We start from the raw sequence: 20,132 nt of genomic DNA on the forward strand, positions 1-20,132 counted from the left end.
TGTTTGGTCTCAAGATGCACACTAGTAATGTGTTTTTTCTTTCTAAGGCACATGACATTTATAATAGCTACTTAAAATGGCCTAATCCTGGTTTAATCTAAGCCCTGTCTGAACCAGGCCTTCGTTTATAGAATATACAGTAAAAGCACATTTTAATGGCCCGATTAATGCTCACAAATCCACCTTTAATTAACAGCATGACAGCATAGCCAGAATTTCATGCCAGAGCAAACAATAGATATTTGCATCTAAGCTGTGGTACAATGTGAAGCAAGCTCTTAATAAGCACTTAAGAGGGTGTGCAACTGACATGCATCACAGAGCACCGCCTGTCCAAAAACACAGATCAGGATGTACTGACATTGGGAATTTTGGGACAAAATAAGAATCAGCCTGGCAAACAAGGGTGTACTTGAGGAATTGCATTCATTTTTACCTACTACTGTAGGGAGGAAGGGAATCAACTGATTTTGCATTGTAATGCTTCCATACTTCTAAATAAAATGAAAAATATACTCAGAGAGGAAACAGCGACCTCTTCAGGCCTTTCTAAGACACCGCCGGCTGGCGTCTCTGCTGTCAGTATTCAGTGGGAGGGTAAGTTAGACAGCAGCAGCCTCGGAGCTAAACCAACGTGACAGACTGGGGTCCTAATAACACCACCCGAACCAAGAGCAGCAGCTACAGAAACCCTAATACTGTATATTGAGACTACCAGTTGTCATTTGTCGACTGCTGCATAAGGATAGCGATTCTACCGGCTCGACAGCAGCGAACGCAAACCGCAGTGGATGTTGTTGCATTGTTCACGACACGTGAAAGGAAGAAATTCGGTGGTTTGCAGCGGATCCGCGTGCAGTCGACCGGAACCGGACTCTGTTTGTGATTTGCCATGATGTTTTATCACGGGATACATCGTTACGCTGGATACCGATTTCATTAGAGTCATTGCATCGCGTTGGATTCAACAGCCCCGTTTTGAACTTGGCCTGTCGAGCAAACAGTACGATGAACGCGTATCTGTACTAAATCTATGGAATTTATATTTTCATGACCATTCGGTTTTATAGCCTGGATTCTTTTTGTCTCTATTATAATTATTTAGCTGTCGCCGCTCTTAAATTGTTCGCTCGGCCAACTGCAGCTGTCGCTTTGTCTACATCAGGGGGAATGGATATGACGATACGAAAGGTAATCGCTGGCCAGCCTCCTATTTTTTCATTGCAGCAGAAATGTTATTTATAAGCATTATGAACTGACAGGTATTCGGTATTAAATACATACTGCCTGTATATTATAGACGGTTATGTTGTATTTTGTCGTATTTTGTTCCAGTGTATTTCAACGCGCTTCCTGTTCTATAAACGCTATTAAACGCGCGCGCATTATGTTAAGAGCGAGCTCGAGACCTGAATAACCAACGGTGGCCGTTAGGCTACATGACAACTTTTGAAAAGCCGTATCTTAAATTCTCGCTGACAACATTTAATACTTTAGATGACCCACAAATGCTAAATACGCCAGAATCTGTTTTAGTTTTGTGCTTGTCTTCGCTGGAGAATTCAGAAAAATCCCCCAAATCTCAGCTGGCCACCCACCGTAACCAGGGCGACCCGTCTCGAGACCCCCGCGTGCGCAGTAGACGTGTTAATCTACCATCACATGGTTTTGTTTTGTTGATATTTTTTGAGGCACGGCATTTAATTTTTTATACATGTACGATTGAAACTAAAACATGTCTGACTCAGTATAGAGAATAAGCCCAGGGAAATCATTGGAGAGAGCCTATTTACCAAAAAGGCTTCTGAGAAACACCAAGTACGAAAAAATAATCTGGGTCGAATAAGTAGTGTACGTTTGCCTTTAATGTCATATTTTGTAGCTGCTTCAAACGTTATACTTTAACATTTAGTAAAAAGTGTCTTTAGTTGTAACATAGGATGACAGTAAACCTTTGAATTATGTGTCTGTCTTCAATAATGCTATAACCTATTTAATAATATTAAAATGCTTATTCGGTTGGAAATAGCTTGTAATGTTTTAAAAACTGGTAAAAAAATTAATTTGGGTGTGTGATTAATATATTCTTTGTATGTCTCTTGCAGTAAATCTGGACCTGGTTTTTGGTTGCGAAGCCAGGTTTCCTGCACTCTAAAGGTCTGAAGAACATCAAGGCTCTTGCCCTTTTCCCTCTTGTGGTCCCTTATGCTCAATGACGGCTGTCTCCGGGTCACTGCAGGATGGATGAAGTGGATTTGACAATTTTTGTCTGTCACCATCAGTGCTTGCCTCTCAGTGACTGTGTCTTGTTCTTTTACGTTTATAAAAGAACACCTCCTCTCTTGGGCTCTGGCCCTTTACACTGTAAGAGTAACTGTTAGTAAGGAATACCCCACGGAGGGGGCCTTCCTGCCAACTCTGTGGTTCACGTGAGCTTTTTTTTTTCATAGGCTTTTTGAACCACAGTCAAAGCAGGAAGAGGACATTTTTGCAAAAGTCAAGGTTTACAAGTTTTTTCATAATAATTTATTCATACATTTAAGTTTGTTTTTTTCCTGGAGAGATGTCGTCAGAAAATCCTAACAAGCTGGTTACCTTCTTGGCACCTCCACCTCCAAAGAATGGCTCCGGTTCGGACTCACTGGTGGGTGAGAAGCTAGACACGGAGGTCAGAAAGCGACGCCACACCATGGATAAAGATCTGAAGACGGCTGAGCACAGATTTTTTAGGCGTAGCGTCATCTGTGACTCCAATGCCACAGCCCTAGACTTGCCCAGCAAAGCCTGCATCCTCACCTCGCCTCCAGACTGCGAGCAGTTTGTCGTGCCTGTGGTGCTGAGTTTGGCCCCTGATGTAACCATTGACACACAATCGGGTGTTTCGGGTATAGTAGTGGAAGAACATGCAGAGGGAGAAAGAGGTGCTGGGGTTGATGGGATTGTCGAGGTACAGAGCCTATCTGTGCTGGATGTGGGTGCGAGGCAGGCCGAGGCCCTTGGGACGGCAGACACGGTGCCCAGTGACGTGGGTGACAAGGAGCAGGAGATCGGAGTAACTGAAAAACGTGAGGAGGAAGAAAGAGGGGTGGCGAAGGCCCGTGCTGAAGCTGAGCAGACCCGTGCTGAAGCTGAGCAGAGGGAGGCTGAGAAAAAGGTTCAGGATGACATAGAAGAAGTGGAGACCAAAGCTGTGGGAACCTCACCCGATGGCCGTTTCCTCAAATTTGATATCGAGATTGGACGTGGCTCATTCAAAACTGTCTACAAGGGCTTGGACACGGAGACAACGGTGGAGGTAGCGTGGTGTGAACTTCAGGTAAGAAACTAACTACCATGGTATTCATGTTCGGCCTTCATTATTATAGCAGATGCTCGTGCTGCTTAATGTGAACTCTATTTATTCTCTTTTGTGGCTGACCAAAGGCTTAAAAGTGCTTTTGCAAAACACTGCAGTGAAAGATCTATTTAAAAAATGAGTGCCAAACTTACAACAGGAAATCGTGCTGGTGTAACATGTTTGTGCACTTTTGTGGTCATGGTTCTTATGGTGCCCCTACAGGATGTGGGTGAAGAAGATCTTTGGTAAAGTTGCAGATTAGCCCCAAAACATACTGTATCATATGATGTGTCGTCTTTTGTTTAATGAGTGTTCTTATTACTCAAATGTCTGTTCTGTTGTTATTCAGATAGCTAGCTGTAAAAATGCTGTCATGTTAACCAACTGCTTCAGCAAAGTTCTCATCAAACTCTGTCTTTACAGTAGTTGACTTGAAATAAAAAAGGACAACTTTTTATTTCTTAGAAGTCCTATAGCCCCTGCCTTGCTGAGTATGCAAAGCACGCTTGTGTTGCATAGCCTAATTATGAATTCCTTTCATGATAAACTCAAGCTTCCAAATCTAGAAGTGTTTGCATTCACATTCTTGAATGTAGATGTTATGCTAGCTTGATTTCATGTTATTTATTGTTGCATTCCAAAATGTGTCATACTGCAAGTTTATAATGTATTGCATGTACATGTTGCATTCTCAGCACTGCCACCAGGGGCACTATAGTATTTGCTCAGTGAACCACTCAATATCCACATAATATTTATATAATATTAACAGAACTATATATTAACAAAAACCATGAGTGTCGATATAAATTATTTAATTTTGAGATACTAGAAGTTTAAGAGCCGCATGTTCTTCAATAAAAACAATTGTTATAATTAGGGATGTCCTGATCAAGTTTTATGTTTTTTGTGCCCCTGATCCAATCTGAGTCATTGAATATTGAGTACCTGCCAGTCCCAATCCGAAACTTGTATTTTCCTAGACTTGGTGCACACTTCAAGGATGTTAAAGTTATTAAAATCACTCTAATGTATGGGATGTGCAGAGAGTTTCTTAGGGGCTCAAATGGAAAAAAGGAGCATCTATCACTACAGGGTAATTCCAATATAACAATTACTACAGTAATATGGGACTACAGGAATATGGAATACTGATAAAAAAACTTCTTGAATTTGTACAATAAGCAGAATAATTGCAACAAAAAGAAAAAAAAGTGGGGATAAGGTTAGAAAGCATGAAGCTTGCGGTGTCAGAACGGCAGTTTGTCAGACGCAACCCATAGCAACGATGTCTCAGATAGTCTGATGGCAGATAAAATAAACAGTAAATAACTTTAGATTTATTACAAAAATAAACACGGAAGCTCAAATATGTGTGCGTGTGTGTGTGTGTGTGAGGCGCTAGAACAGACCTCTATCGCCCTCGATACCAATCCTTGAGAATTGCTCGGGACATCCCTATTTATAATACTAATACAAATATTTGTATGATTTATATTAATCATAATTTAATAATTTAAATTATTTTAAGTCATTCTGTGGCCTCCTTGTTGAGAACCACAGTATTAGCGTGTTTGTTATTGTAACTACTGTCATGGCGGTGCAAAACTGTTGCTGAGCAAGTTAGCTAACGTCAATATGGTACTTCTGATTTAATGGCACTTTGAACACTTTTTTTAGGTTTGTTACTTCCAAACCAATTCTAGATGTTAAGTGTATTCATTCAACCAGACGGTATGTTGGTCAAGGCTTAAATCTTTTCAAATGTATATTTGTATTGATTTGCCTGTTACTCTCTTGTCAGAGGTTTTTTAGTGTCAAACTAGAGTTGAGTTACATTAACTGCCTTTTTTAATAACACCTTGAATCTAACAAATTGGGTCTTTGAAACTCAGTTGGATCTCAATACATATAGGCTTGTGTGTTTCCTCTGAATATCACAAGACCCTCTCTGTCCGTCCTGGTATCTGGTTTCTACTCAGTATCATGGACCTTTTGTGGAGAAAGTATAACTGCACACGGATAAAGATGGATTGTTGTTAGTTGCCTGGTGAAGATCCTTCTGTACAAACTGAACAGTTATACACACTGGTCAGACTTTAGTAATTCCTCTTAAGCGCTCATAGATTTAAACCGTTACATAAACATGTCAAAGCATTATACGGATGAAAGTGTGCAAAATATGCTGTGGAGTGTAAGACCGTGGAATGTAAGAGCGGATGGTGCCAGTGATATCATGTCCACGCTGCTGGGATGAGGGCATTGAACTGATGTGCATTGGTGAAAGCAAAGTAGCATTATGAGGTGTGTGGACACTTGCTAAAATGGGGGATGTGCTGTGTGTTTATGGATGGATTAAAGCCTTTAGAGTAACTCTAAGTAATTTAGGGGTCAGAGGGCTTGCAGGAGCAGAGGTCTGGCCACTGGAAACTCCCAGGTTGCTTTGACAAAGGGAGGGCGAATGAAGACAAGCAAGGAGAAGAGGGGGTGAGCAATGCAAGGACATGAGGGAGGGTTGCTTTGTGTTTGCCCGCCGTTCTCTCTCTCTTTTGCTTTCTCTCCTTAGTTTTGTAGTTGTAAAATATTTGAAGTCTTACTGGACATCAGTAAAAGAGACCTTTCCTGGATGTAGAAGAGGAAAGAAGATTATCTCGTCAGCTTTGTTAATGGGACGTCTAAACTGCTTTTCTCCCCAGAGCTGATTCATTTGCAGAGCTTTTATTTTTCTCCCATTTGAGATCACTTGGGAACTAGTTTCTTTCCATGGACTGACTCAGATGTTTCCTCCTATATTTCTGAAGTTCTAATGTTCTCTAGATCTGCCATTAAGATTAAATTAATGAATTAGTAACAATTTAGTTACACTATTGTGGTATCAGTTTTTTGAATAGTGGCCTTGGTTACCCAGCATGCATCAGTAAATCCCTATTACTCTGAATATTTTTATTGGATTAAAAATAGGATGTTGTGTTTCTCTCGTCCTCATTGCATTGGTACATGTTGAATCATAGATGAGCTAGTAGGATGACAAAGGCCGACATCCCCCCTATTCATTCTTCATGGATTCAGGGAGATGCAAGAGAGGGCTCTTTTAATGGGAGTAGAGGCATCCCTTCACTCTTTTGTTTTTCTATTCAGCTGAATTATAATAGTAAAGACATGAAAGGGCGAGCAAGAACTAAATGTGCTGTGAAGAATTCAGTCCCCCCCTGTCTTTTTCAATTCATTCCTGTTTATCTCTTTGCCAAATATTTTCCCAAAATTTCACATGTTAACAGAGTGGAACAAAGCAGGGTGTAGTCATAGCATTTTAGATGTGATGTTAATCTAAACTTAAGCACCACCACATAGTATTACTCATACTTGGTTAACAAACCCCTGACCCTCAGTATTTAACATTGGTGTATAACTGTCATGCACAATTTGTGCTACAAACATTGATACCTCAAATTGTATGCCTGTTAAATAAGGGTGTGGTGTAATCGAAGCAATTAGGCTTATGGATGTCCTGGCAGATGATAAAACTAAAGAAAAAAATTGTGTAGGCTTTTGATTTTGGCCAGTAAGCAACAACCCAGTCATTTACACGGCAAGAACCACTCGTATTTTCTTCTTTTTGATTCTTGTTCACTCTCTCATCTTCACTCTAGCATTCTGAATCCCAGTCATTTTTGTGTGAAGTTGTGCGTGGTTCTTATGTGTGTAAGCTGGTTTGCATGCACTTCTTCACACATCACACACTCTTTTCTTCATGAGCTTTTCCAGCAGATATGAGAAATGGAAACCACTTGCAATTAGTTGTATAAACATATGCGCACACATACTTGCACAGGGTCCTGTGTCCATATGCTGACTCCCTTCATTAATGTATATTCTGAACCATATGCAAGTTGTTGACTAGGTTATTGACCTTAAACTATTTAAAACCTTACGGCTGTCTTGCCAACAGCCTTATCAGCATATGTTAACTGTGAGATGTCACAGTGCTGGAATTTGCGGGAGGTGCCTTAACTCCAAACTGGTTTAATAGAGACATGCCCCAGAGAGAGTGTCGTCATCTGTGAATAATGCAGAGGATGTGAGGGGAACAGTTGAGGAAGAAATCCAATCCCATGGATCCCAGCCATAACCGTTTCCCTTTTCATTGTTGAAATCCATTTTCTTTCCAAAGGAGTAAGAAAGACAAAGACAGGAGCTGCGCTTCCTTCATTTGCAAGCGCTGATCTCCTTCCTCATTTACAGTACTGGCCATAAGTGTGCTATCCATTGTGTGTCTTACATGGGCTGGAAGGGGAAAAAAGATGTCATCATAAATGGAAATATACTGAGGGCTTTGCCATTGTGAGATGCTATCTGATTGGCATTAGGTTTCACTTGTGTTTTATCTCCACTTAATGTGAATCTGACATTTCTTCCAAGATTATTTTTTTAACCTTGACAGTTGCACAATGACAGAAAAGTGTATATGCAAAGCAGAACATTTGTGCATTTAACACATGCTCTGTCAGACCTTTTTTTTTTAAGAGATTAATTTCTCTTTCTTGCTTTCCCCTCAAGTGCGGAGGATGTCTTAAGTTGTGGTTTCACTTCTCACTAGATTCATGATAAATCTATTTCCCCCAACTGAGTCTCTGTCAGTTCCCCTCTCTAACTCCAGTTCATCCAACTTGACATTGGGTCCATATTTTAAACTTTTTTTTATTTTTATTTGTATGCAATAAGAAGTTTCTCGCACCAAATTGTGCATTCTTTACACTGTTGAATGAATAATTATGTTAAAGGGATAGTTCACCCAGAAATTTTAATTATGTCATCACTTAATTACCCTTAAGTTGTTCCAAACCTGTATGAGTTTCTTTCTTCTGTTGAACACAAAATATATTTTAAATAATGTTGATAACCAGACAATTGACTGTAACAATCAACTTCCATAGTATTTTTTATTTTCCTACTATGGAAGTTAATGGCTACCGTCAACTGTCTGGTTACCAACATTCTTTAAAATTTCTTCCTTTGTATTCAACAAAAGAAAGAAACTCATACAGTTTTTGATCAAAATGTCAGTATGTGATGATAAAATTCTCATTTTTGGCTGAACTATCCCTTTAACATCAGTGATGTCTTCAGTGACATCAGTATCATGAAATTTTTGAATTAACTGTTTTTGCTGCTTTGTTTTAACAAATGGTTATTCACGAATGAGTAGTGCATCCCAAGTACCTAATTACTAGGGCTGGGTAAAAAAATATTGATTTCTCAATATTAATCGATTCTCATATTTACGAACCAATCTCGATTCTTAAGTCTCAAAAATCGATTAGTCATCCTGTTTTTATTTGATGAATGAATGGAATATTGTAGCGCGGATCCCATCCAATAAATCGCAATAATCCTTGTTCTTTGTTACTATTGACATCAAATAAAGTCTCAAATTTCAAATTATGTGCATTTTATTACGAAATTCAAAAACATAAATACCATTTTGGCGCTGTGGCGTGAGATCGCTCTGGCGCAACTCAAGAGAAGCAGCAGCGCGGAGCACACATGATCTTCTCTTCAGCCTTAATAATACCAGTTACAGCGCGAAATAAACATGAATGAGCATCTAAAAGTGAGTTAAAAGATAGAGAACAACTTATCGAAATCCGTATCATGTCACATGAAATCGCTCAATCAGTGTTTAAATCGTGGAAAGACGTCAGTTATACAACTTTTAAACAATGTAACGTCACATTTACCTTTGAAAAAACATGACCATAAACTCGTTAGTCATAAAAATTAACTCTAGAGAGGAGAATTTTGCTAAATATATGCACCATATTATATATTCATTATAATTTTTAATGTTCTTCAATATTTAATGCATGTTTGAATAAATCATGACAGCCACCATTAAATTGTTTATAATTCATATTACTTATTATAAAAATAAATAAAAGTGTAATTTAAGTGTTTGTATAGCTACAAATCAGTTAATTTTTACCTTCAATATTATAGTAGGCTAATGAACTGACTCCATAGTTTACAGCATTAGTTAAGAGATTTGTTTTCCTTGTGAAAATTTGCCATGTATTGTACCTCATATCCAAAACAATCGATATTGAATCGAATCGAATCGAATTGCAAGCCTGGGAATCAAAATCGAATCGAATTGTGAAATTTGTGTCAATACCCAGCCCTACTAATTAGCATTTGTCTACATGGTACTTTGAACTCTTTAAAGTGCAGGTCCACTGAAAATACTTCACAGGTAACATAAAGCAGGTTGTACTGTTTTCAAAAGAATGTGCAATTTCTTTCAGCTGCTCGTCCATCTACAGAGTATTTTTTGCCTGCCGAGGCTTGTTGAAGCCCACTCCTGCGACATTGTGCTCATCTCCTCTTTGAGATCCTAATGTGATTTAAGTGTCAAGAATCTAGCTTATGAGGAACATCAAGTTTGATCTCTTTCGGTCTTTCCTTCTCATCATTGTCTTTCTGTGCCTATGGTTTTGTAGGTAGCAAAAGTGTGTTAAAGGTCACAATGGGAGGGCAGTAAATTCCTCACGTTTCACTGGTCACATCAGCCCCATGTCCTAACTGCCTCTCATTTTATTCAATAATTCAATTCAATTCAATTCAATTCAAATTTATTTGTATAGAGCTTTTCACAACACATATTGTTTCAAAGCAGCTTTACAGAAAGTGCATTTCAGAAATGTATAGAAAAATACAGTTAGTTAATCATGTATTAATTTAGGGCATAACATATCGCCGACGTCGAGTCGTCTCTTCACAGGCGTCGAGTCGTCTCTTCACAGGCGTCGAGTCGTCTCTTCACAGGCGTTTAGTCATCTCATCGCAGGTGTTGGGGCATCTGAAGTCTCCGTGAGAGGCTGGATACAAACGGGAGCTGACGAACGCTAAATTTACCTCAGGACTAGCGTCCCGAGATAACAGCAGAAAAGCAGATGGGAAATAATTAGCATAGCTGCTGTTCATTATATTAATGCATTCGCTCTGATTCAACAGTAGTATAAAAGGTAAGCATTATGTGAATGCTTGGCTAAAGAGATGCGTCTTTAATCTAGTTTTAAACTTGGACAACGAGTCTGAGCCTCGAACAATATCAGGAAGGCTATTCCAGAGTTTAGAAGCTAAATGCGAGAACGCCCTCCCTCCTTTAGTGGACTTAGATATCCTTGGAATGACCACAAGCCTCGAATTTAGTGATCTTAAAGAGCGCGATGGATTGTAGGGCGATAGAAGGTCCATTAAATACACAGGAGCTAAACCATTTAGAGCTTTATAGGTCAGTAGTAATACTTTGAAATAAGTCTCTTAAGATGCTGTTTGTCACACAAACACACAGTACTTTTACCTTTCAGTCTCCTTTATTACCTTCACCCTACTGACCCCAATTGTTCTCGTTTGTTGTTAATTGTGTTCATGATCAGTTAGTACAGGTCCTTCTAATAGGGGTGCTAGCCTAATCAATTACAACTTTTATTAGTAAAATAAGTACATGATATGCTGATTATTAATGAAATGCATTGCAATTGATTCTTACTATAAACTCAGTCTGGGTTTATAGTTTATTTGCAAGCATGTAAATCTTGTATCCTTTATGATGAGCATTTATGAAGCTGCTCTTGAAGTTGCTTTTTGCAGAGTGGGCTGGTTGGACCCGCAACTCCTCCCAGATTTCAGTGGCTGTTTCGCGTTTGCATTCTCTGGATTCTTGTGGCAGAACGTCAGCTTTAAAAGAGGACAAAAAAACTTAATGGAGGGGGGCATTCGATTGAAAGCGGACTCTCTCTCTGGTATTGTCTGCCTCACCTAACTAAAAACCATGCTGGAAGCCCTGAATACTAATCTGGATGCAAGATTTTTTGGAAGAAAAAGACCTAAAGACCATTTTGTACAGTGTTACAATCAAATAAACGTGATATTGTGCTTGCCTAGCTTAAAGAATGTGCATTCCCATATTTAGTACATTTCTTTGTCGTTAATTCAGAGCTCATACTTATGAAGTGAATAGCTTGATTTCATGTGGAGAATGAATGTTTCAAATGTCTGTAAAACTAGAGCAAGCAATATGTGACAGCCTCTGACCTATAACTAAGTTTATTCTTTCAAACCAATATGAGTGCATAACATACTCATTTTTTTAACAAGAGAGTCTGGAATTTACTGAAACGGCTTCCAAACCTCATTACAGGTATGTGATAGCATTCTATTCAATCCAAATTATGCGTCTTGTTTAATTGAAGCTACAGCAGGCTGTGTCTGCTAAATGTCAGGGATTTTTTAGCACTGTCACACCTATGTAAATGCAGTGCCTGAGGTGTAGCCTGAGTTGTATCAACGAGAGCTGGTATTTATTGGGCTGTCAGGGTCTGTTACGTCATTCCAAGGCTGTTAAACCCCTATTGTGGGTACGAAAAGTAGGATGTTCTCTCCTGCCATAGTTTGACTTAATTTAGGATGCTGAAACAAGCTTGGCTCATCCTGTGCAATAGTACACATTATTTTTGTTACCTCAGTTGGGACCCTTAACCAATTCACTAGAATACTTCTCTGTGCTAAAAAAAGCATTAGTTTATTCCAGAATTTCAGTTTTCTTCCCCCGTTTACAAGCTATAAATAGCAACACCTCATCTGCCACTGTCGTTCCACTCCATGGTCAGAACTGGAGCAGACAGTTTTGGGTAATGACGTGGGGCAGAGTTGGCCCGAGGGAATGTTTTAGCTTTCACATGAGCTTCAGGAATGAAAATCCAGAACTGTAGCACAGTCTCAGCTCTGCTGTTGTACCAACTGTACATTCATACTCTTTATTTCAGTCATGTTGACAATGACTGTCTGAAAGATTGGGTTTTATGTGAGGTGCTTAGCAGCTGATATTCTAGATATCCACAAGCAAAACTGTATTTTGCTTTGTTTTTGAATCTATATGATTCTGTTATAGAGAAATCTAGGTACATGAAATTCTGTCGAAATCAGTTAGATTGGCTCACACACATCCACTTGATTCTTACTGCGAACAGATAGTAATTGTTGTTCAGTAAATATGGTTATTCTGTATTTCACCTGAAATTGAGAAATAAGGGAATCCTCTTCCTTGTAAATCTACTTCCTACTCAGTTCCCAATGACCCTTTAACATTCCTTTCCTTGCAGCAGTTTTTCTGTCTTCTGCCTCTCCTGTGTGGAATGTGGCAGTCAGGTGGCTGGTTCCTGCCTTACTGGACATTCCCACATGACGGGGACCTGAATATGACCCTGCATAAGTTAGTGGGGTTAAAGGAGAGACAAGCACCAGTGGCTGTCCGTCTGATTTAATGTATATTCCACACCAAACCATATATGTACATAATTTTACTCTTGGTTTAATGCAGTGTATGTTAGGGCTGTAGCGATACACTAATCTCACGATACGATACGATACACGATATTCGGCTGACGATACGATATATATCACGATATTCAGCCAACGATACGATTCGATATAATTCGATACACTTACATCATTTTCTGAAAGATTTAAAGGGGACAGAGTGATTTTGGTGACATCTTGTGAGTCTTCCATTTACTTGGATTGAATTAATTGAACTGAAAACTGAAAGCATCAATTACACAATATATGTCTCTGACTGGACAGAGAGTACAGCTTACAAATGCTGGACAAAATGAATCTAATATGTGTTGAGAAAATTAGTTCTATTTATTGAAACACCACAGTGCAAACTGTAGCTTACAAACCTTTGAAAAGTAAATAAAGTGCAGTATTGCAATTAACAATGGAGAGTTAAAAAGTGCAGCAAGTGGCCTGTTCTGAACAGTTTCTTTGCACTGCATTTTCTTTGACAGCTTTTTTAGCTTGACATTGAACATGTGACGTGCTTCAGTTGTGCGCGAGGTCCAGCCGTCGCACGTCAGGGAAACTTTCACCGCGCTGATCAGGGAGGCTTTGACGTGTGCTCTTGTATGTGTACAGCCTGGGAATGCAAACCTTGATGATGTGTTCGCGGGTTGGAATAGGTTTTCCACCACCGATTACGATTTTTTTTTTTACTTATTTTTTTTTTTACTTATATTTTTTTTTTACTAAGCCTATTTAAAATCGTATTTGATTGCAGAGCGAACCTCTCTCTCTCTCTCTCTCTCTCTCTCTCTCTCTCTCTCACTCACAAACTCATCCGTACCTCGCGCACTTTCTCACTCATGGAACACCGCTGCACGAATCTGTCCAACACAGCGCTGTCAATTTCGGAGACCCAGCTTTTAAAAAAGCTACTAGCCAGAATGCAAGGAGGCTAGCCAACAAGGAAAGCTAAGGTGTTGTTTGAATACAGCTGGATTTTCGTCAATATCAATGCACGTGCGCAGCTGGCCACTAGCGGCTGGCTGACCAAATCACTCTTCATGCAACGCAAACGGGTTTAACACGGGGGATTTGAATGGGACTTATGTATCGATACTCGCGGCCTGAAAATCGATACTTTCTTGGGAAAAAAATATAGATTTATATCGCAGAATCGATAAAATCGCTCAGCCATAGTGTATGTGAAGATGATAGGATAAGCAGTCTAATGGTTTCATACCAAACGCGAATAGAGTGTCTGGCGCGAGTGATTTCAATGTTAAGTCAATGTAAAGATGTGTTTACGCGCGTCTAGAGGTGTCTAAAGGCGCGAATGAGGCGTTTAGCGCGGCAGAATTCGCCTCATTCGTGCGTCAATTTTGCTTTGGACGCGCGAATGGATTCAAAATGTTCAAATGTCCAACTAGACACGGTAGACGCGAATTTGACACTCTATTCGCGTTTGGTGTGAAAGCAGCATAAAACATTCAGTGCACTTTCAGTCCCCCTGCAAATTTCATATTGGAATACAGTGCTCAAATGGTCACTCTGTACAGGAAGCAGTTGTGGATAGTATATAAAAAAAAACCTTGCTAAAGCTGTACTGTTATCTAAAATCTTTTGTCTAAAATAATCTTCCTAGGCTCTTGTCCATATAGCATCCTCTCTGCTCTCATTGTTGATTGTTAGCCTTTGGAACAGACACCAAGAGACAAATAGAACGCAAGTGGCTGGATGGTATAAAGAGGAATCCCTGCTCTTTTGTTCTTGTTGGCCCATCCTCATCGCTGCGAGCCCATCTGATGGCAGTGCCATGATGCTCCACATGTGATTCCCCGAGTTGAAGGAATGCAAGCCTGATGCCCTAATCTGGTCCACTTTGTTCTGGGGCTTGTGATTGCAAGAACAAACTTATTCACTCCTCTTTTCAAGCTTAATGGATTTGAGACTGCCTTGATACAGCCAGATGTTCAGTGAACATCCTGAGCACCATAAAGCTTGTTACGTCAGAGACTGAAAGCCCTGTTGCCCTATTCATTCTTGTCTGTTACGTATATGGTATACTGCAAGTTTTACATTAGCAAAGTTCTGCACGATCAACGGCTCGCCTTTTAATAGACCAACTGTGCTACTTTGAACAATTTGGTCCTCAGTTGACAAAGTAGTATCTTTTTTCTCTACAGCTCTTGCTCTGTCTTATTTTCTTTGCATTTGTATCATCAAAAAGGAAAAGGAAGCTTACAGCTTCCTGTGTGTAACACATCTGATGAGGAAGCTCACTCTTGCTGTTAATACTTATAAACACCATGGCTTTTTCCCTAGATGGGTCAGAAATGCTTGCTTCTTTGTTCTGCTTTGCTTTTGATGTCCATCCTACAAATCAAATTTCACTTATCTAAAGTGCACAATTGTACGCTGGCTCTTGGAGAAAAGGACTGACAGATCGAATTGTTGGAGGTCACAATGTTGCACTTGGTTTTTAGTAGGTGTTCCTTCTCGACTACACTGTCCTACTGTATGAGGAGGTGTACCATATGAACTGCACTTTATGGTAGTTGTCTGAATCCCATCATTATGTGTTTGCACAAATTTGAACTCTGCTTGACACAACCGTCTCTGTAATTCAGGGAGCCTCAAATTGCTAATTTTAATAACGGGTCATATGACTACCATATTTTGAAGAGTGTAATTGCAAATTCAAGTGATGTGTTGCCAGTAGCTTAAGCACATTTAGCCCCTTTCCTTCAGCTACGTAGAAAAACCTGTGACCCTTGAGAGCATAAAATGTAAAACCGAGAAAACAAGTTGTTGAATGTTGAAAAAATACATCAGGGTGCTCGTACGGTGCAATGTTGTATGTTTTTAAGTACTAACACTCTACAAGACTACTAAAAAGGCAAAATTATCTGGTTATCGCATCTGGCCTTTTCCCTTTTAAAACGGTGACTTATTAGCATGTTACCGCCTGGGTTCAAAACAAATTACAGTAAGCTGTTCTTTTCTTTGTGTTATCTACCTGCATAGTTGAGCAACACATAGTTGGTGTGTCTTTGTGTAAACAAAGAGAACAATCAGCTAGGGATAAGGCTCCAAGTCTTGGGTCTTTTAGCATGGAGAACCCTTCAGGTGATGCCGAAGGGCAGGATTGTGTCGGGAACATATAATGAGCTTTAGCGCCCCATTCTACTGGTATCTGTACAATAAATGGTGACTCATTTTGAGGGAACATTGAAGGAATCTGGTTGAGTTGTGCTTTGGAGCATCTTGAGAAAGTTAGACTAATAAAAGGCCTGATTCATCCGAACAACAGACAGGTGTTCATGAGAGCTAATGCTGTGACTCACCTACACCTGCCGTGTCTTGGCTTGCAATTCATGACAGGAGAGTTTGTCGTCTCTGAGTGTACGTGAATGCGGTGTAGCATATTCCAGTCTGCTGGTCGTTTCTGCACATCAAGATAGATTTAAGCTGAATTAGTCACTGACTGTACATGCTTTGTTTCTGTTCTTCACTCACACTCATGCACCACCCTGATTACAGAGAGTGTAAGGCAGAGGATAAAGACACTATCCAGATCCAGTGTGTTGGCTAGAAGTTACAGGTTCAACCCATCTAAAGCAATCATCCGAACAGCATGCTTATCTTTAGTTCTTTGAAGGAGAAATTGGTTATCAGTGTTCCCGTTCAAGGATAAAGAGGGAACTGGTGTCTACCCAATGCTTTACTCTGCACCCTGTAATATTTCATTCCCTCCCTTACACTTGCTTTGCATTTATACTGATATCTCAGGGAAATTAAGAAAACGCATCTCAATCCCTGACCATTTCCCTGTATCTCTCGCTAACTCTTTCTGACATTCCTATAAATAGCTTTCATGTGGGACAAAGGTGTCAGCAGCGCGTGATTTACATTTTGAGCGGCACTTATTTACCTCTGCTGAACAGTGCTTTGCTCTGCTGAGCGCTCAGTGGTGCTTTCCCTTTACAGGGCCCTAATAAACACCCTGGGCAATGGGCGCTAACTCCAGGCAGAAATCCAAAATACTCTCCTTTCTCTCCACTCTTACCCTTTCTCCTGCATTCTCTACAATCGAGAGAGCTAATCTGTGAAAAATGTGAGGGGTGCTGTATTGCATGAGCAAGGTATTTTTACAGACATTTTTCTTTTTCAGAGAAACTACTGTCATGGCGGCGTGACAGTATGAAGAATTATTTAAAGTGAAAACATTTATAGAGCTTTGCTTTATTTATTATCTGCACGCGCGGTCGCGGTTGAGTAGTAAGTTATAGTTCTGTGTAAATGCATAGATAAACATCAGAAAGCATTTCATGATCTAGGCCGACAAAAATATTATTAATAACATATTAGTTTGAAAATGCAATGATGTTTATGCTGTTTTGTTTGTTATTTTCCTGAAAATGTTATATTCCAGCTATATTCTTCAGTGAATTAATATTACCCAGTGAATTATTCCTCACTCTTAGTTAAAACCTATTAAATGGCACATAAACCTTCTAAACTAAAACTGTTTAAAATGAATTACATTTCTATAAAGGTGATATGACTCCCCTGTCAATTATTTTCTCCATATGAAAACATTAGACTTTCAACATTTATTTTGCCTATTGTTAACATTCTGCTGATGCTTATAAATTATATGTATAATTTAGATATAAATTATATAATGTAATAATATAAATGTTTTTATTGTAATTTGAAGATTTAATTTAACATGAAAGACTGCTAACTTTCAACACTTTTTTGTTTTTTAAGATGACTGAAAGGAGGAAAAATCAAAGTGAAGTATGGACTTACCTAGTTCTGCTTAACTGGGAGTATTAAGTTACACACTACTAAAATAGCTATGCAAAAAAAAATTCAGGTAATTTAGATTATCCCCCATATATGTTAGAATAATTTTTGTGCTTTATTTGTGTATAAATATAAAGGTTTTTTTTGTATGCAAGGAGGGAGTGATTGTTATAAATAAAATGGTTTGTTCAGTTAATTTGTGTTGTAATAATTGTGTCAAAAACAGAAGTATAACAGTAAATAAAAATCGGTCCTGCATATCGGTTGTTTGGCACATAAACATGCAAATAATCGATATCGGTATCGGTTATAAAAAAAATCAATATCGGCCGATCACTAGCCTGGATCTAAACGTGCATTGACCAATGACCGTGCATTGACCAAATACTCACTTGTGCGACCACCTTCCTTAATGTGCCTTGCAAAGTTTGAGGAAGGCCAGCTTGGGCGCTTTGTTATTTGTACGTTTTTACAGTTAAGATAAAATGGATCAACTTGTGTATTTGCAAAAACTACAATTCTTTAACTGAAGATGTTAGTTTTCTGTCTTGCCATGGACTCGTCCCAGCTGTGTAGGAAAGCTGTCATTACATGAAAAGGATCTAAGGAGATTACTGAGGCTTGTCAAAGGGCAGCAGATTTTCATCAATTCCTTTGTGTGATTTTAGGGATTATGAATATACACATTTAAGTCACTCTGTCAGAGAATGTCTTCCGACTGGATTTAAATGTAGCCATCTTAATTATTGACACTGCATTTCCCATGGTGCAACAGACATCAATTTGAATCATCATTGTTAGGAATCGCTTATATAATCACCAGGAATCATTTATATAAAAATTGTTATTAGCATTCATGTTTTTGGTCATGATTTACAGACTTGCTTTTCTCTCCCATGGCTTGCTTTTCTCATCAAAGGAATCAACACTGCATATTGACTTTCATGCGGTCACACACTTGTCATCAGTTTAGATCCAGTGCCCAAGAGATGAAGTGATCAACAACATGGCTGCCAGGCAGATGCCTGAACTTTGTTCATCTGGGCCCTTTGCTGAGCAGTATCTTGTGTGGCAATTCGAAATGCTGGGTTGTCACATTAAACCTGCTGCTTGCATCAACACGCTGAGTGGTCTCTCCTGAAGCACCCCCCACCCCCCTCGTGCATTTGGATGCCGGTCATCTAATCAGAGAGACTGAAACCTGAGCCCTCTACAACCTGTCCGCTTCACTCCACCCCTCCCCACTTGTCCTCCCACCACAGCTGTCACCGCACCACCCATAATATCTATTCTCATAATTGTCATTTGCCTTTTTCTAGTTGAGGAAGTGTAGTTTTCAAAATGATTTCCGGAGGCAAGATATTTGCATGCGTGTATCTGATGTGTCATATCGCTACGGAGGTCGTCCTCTTCTGTGTAATTTACTCCACTGTTGATGGAAATGTGCTGCCCTTGTATTCCCGAGAGGTGAAGTTCTCCATCTCGTGAGCATGTCAGAGTTGAGTCACACATGTCCCATTGTTCAGATTGGAGAACAAACTCTCCTGCAAAGATATAATACATCATAGGTAGGCCAATAACTATTTTGGTCTGTTCCCTGAATGTAAAATGCATTTACTGCTGGGAAACATCTGGGTAGACCTCCCTGTGAATGATTTAAGACATTTAAATTGTTGGTTAACATAACGTGTTAACAATGTGCTCTGTGATACTCATGGTCAGCATCCTCTGCAGTTGCCTGCTGATTACAAATGTATCACAACCCTCTTTGCTAACCATGATAAACAAGCCTTCATTGTTGATAGAATATTTAATTCCTTGCTTGTTTTATTATTTTATAATAAAAAATTCACAATAATGGATGTCATAACTCTGATGTTTTTGACATTAAACCTGCTTTGGCACATTTCGGTATGCCATTTCCTAGTGGCCATGTGAAATTTGAGAGCATTAATTGAATAAAAAAATCAAATATCAATCCTTTTGTCACACTAAGCTTGTATGGCTTTATATGTCTAGTAATATATAGCACAAGTTGCGAGCTTCAATTTTATGGTGTTTTTTGTATCTTGATATTTGTTCATACTGTCTGTGTAATTAAGTTATTAGGCCTACTTGTGCTTTTGAGGGTCAGTCCTGACAGCTAAACTATAGGCTGGCGCAAAACTGGACCACTGGAGCCTATCACACCACACAGAGCGCAATTACAAATGCAGACCATAATCTCAGAAACCCTTTCCTTTGAGTTCAGCCCTAAACACACAGGCTGTAATCTTCAAATCACTCCAAAAAGAATGGGCTTCTTAAACTCACTGGCTCCTACCACAGAATCTTCCTATAAAAGGCACAGTAGGAGAGCTGGTCAGATCACAGCAATCATTATTCTTTCTCCAGAAAAGGTGAGACTCTTAACAGAACCTTTTTACATAGGGATGAATTTATAACTAAAACCACTCTATATGCATGCTTTGTCTATGTAAAACCCTCTCTCGAGACGGAGAAGATTAGTGGAATGCAGATCACCTAGAAAGGGTCTTTTTTTTTCTTCCTCTGTGTAAGAGAATCCTGCAGCGGACTTCATTTAATAAAAGCCATCACACACTAGTAACTTGTAACCACATGTGTTTTCTTCTCTCTA

The 20,132-nt window shown here is 39.3% G+C and overlaps 1 protein-coding gene across 29 annotated transcripts in view; it reads left to right on the top strand.

Annotated features, from left to right (window-relative positions):
* Positions 1-566: 566 nt before the first annotated feature.
* wnk1b (WNK lysine deficient protein kinase 1b) overlaps positions 567-20,132 on the top strand; it is a 79,726-nt gene continuing 60,160 nt past the window's right edge. For all 29 annotated transcript variants that reach the window (XM_077235002.1, XM_077234985.1, XM_077234974.1 and 26 more), the window contains exons 1-2: positions 567-1,191; positions 2,106-3,316. In XM_077235002.1, the coding sequence (XP_077091117.1) occupies positions 2,564-3,316 (753 nt within the window). In that variant the 5' untranslated portion in view covers positions 567-1,191; positions 2,106-2,563. The remainder of the gene's footprint in view (positions 1,192-2,105; positions 3,317-20,132) is intronic.

The sequence above is a fragment of the Siphateles boraxobius genome, unplaced genomic scaffold, assembly GCF_051911475.1.
Source record: "Siphateles boraxobius isolate OS27281-9 unplaced genomic scaffold, OSU_SipBor_1 19, whole genome shotgun sequence".
NCBI classification, from domain to species: domain Eukaryota; kingdom Metazoa; phylum Chordata; class Actinopteri; order Cypriniformes; family Leuciscidae; genus Siphateles; species Siphateles boraxobius.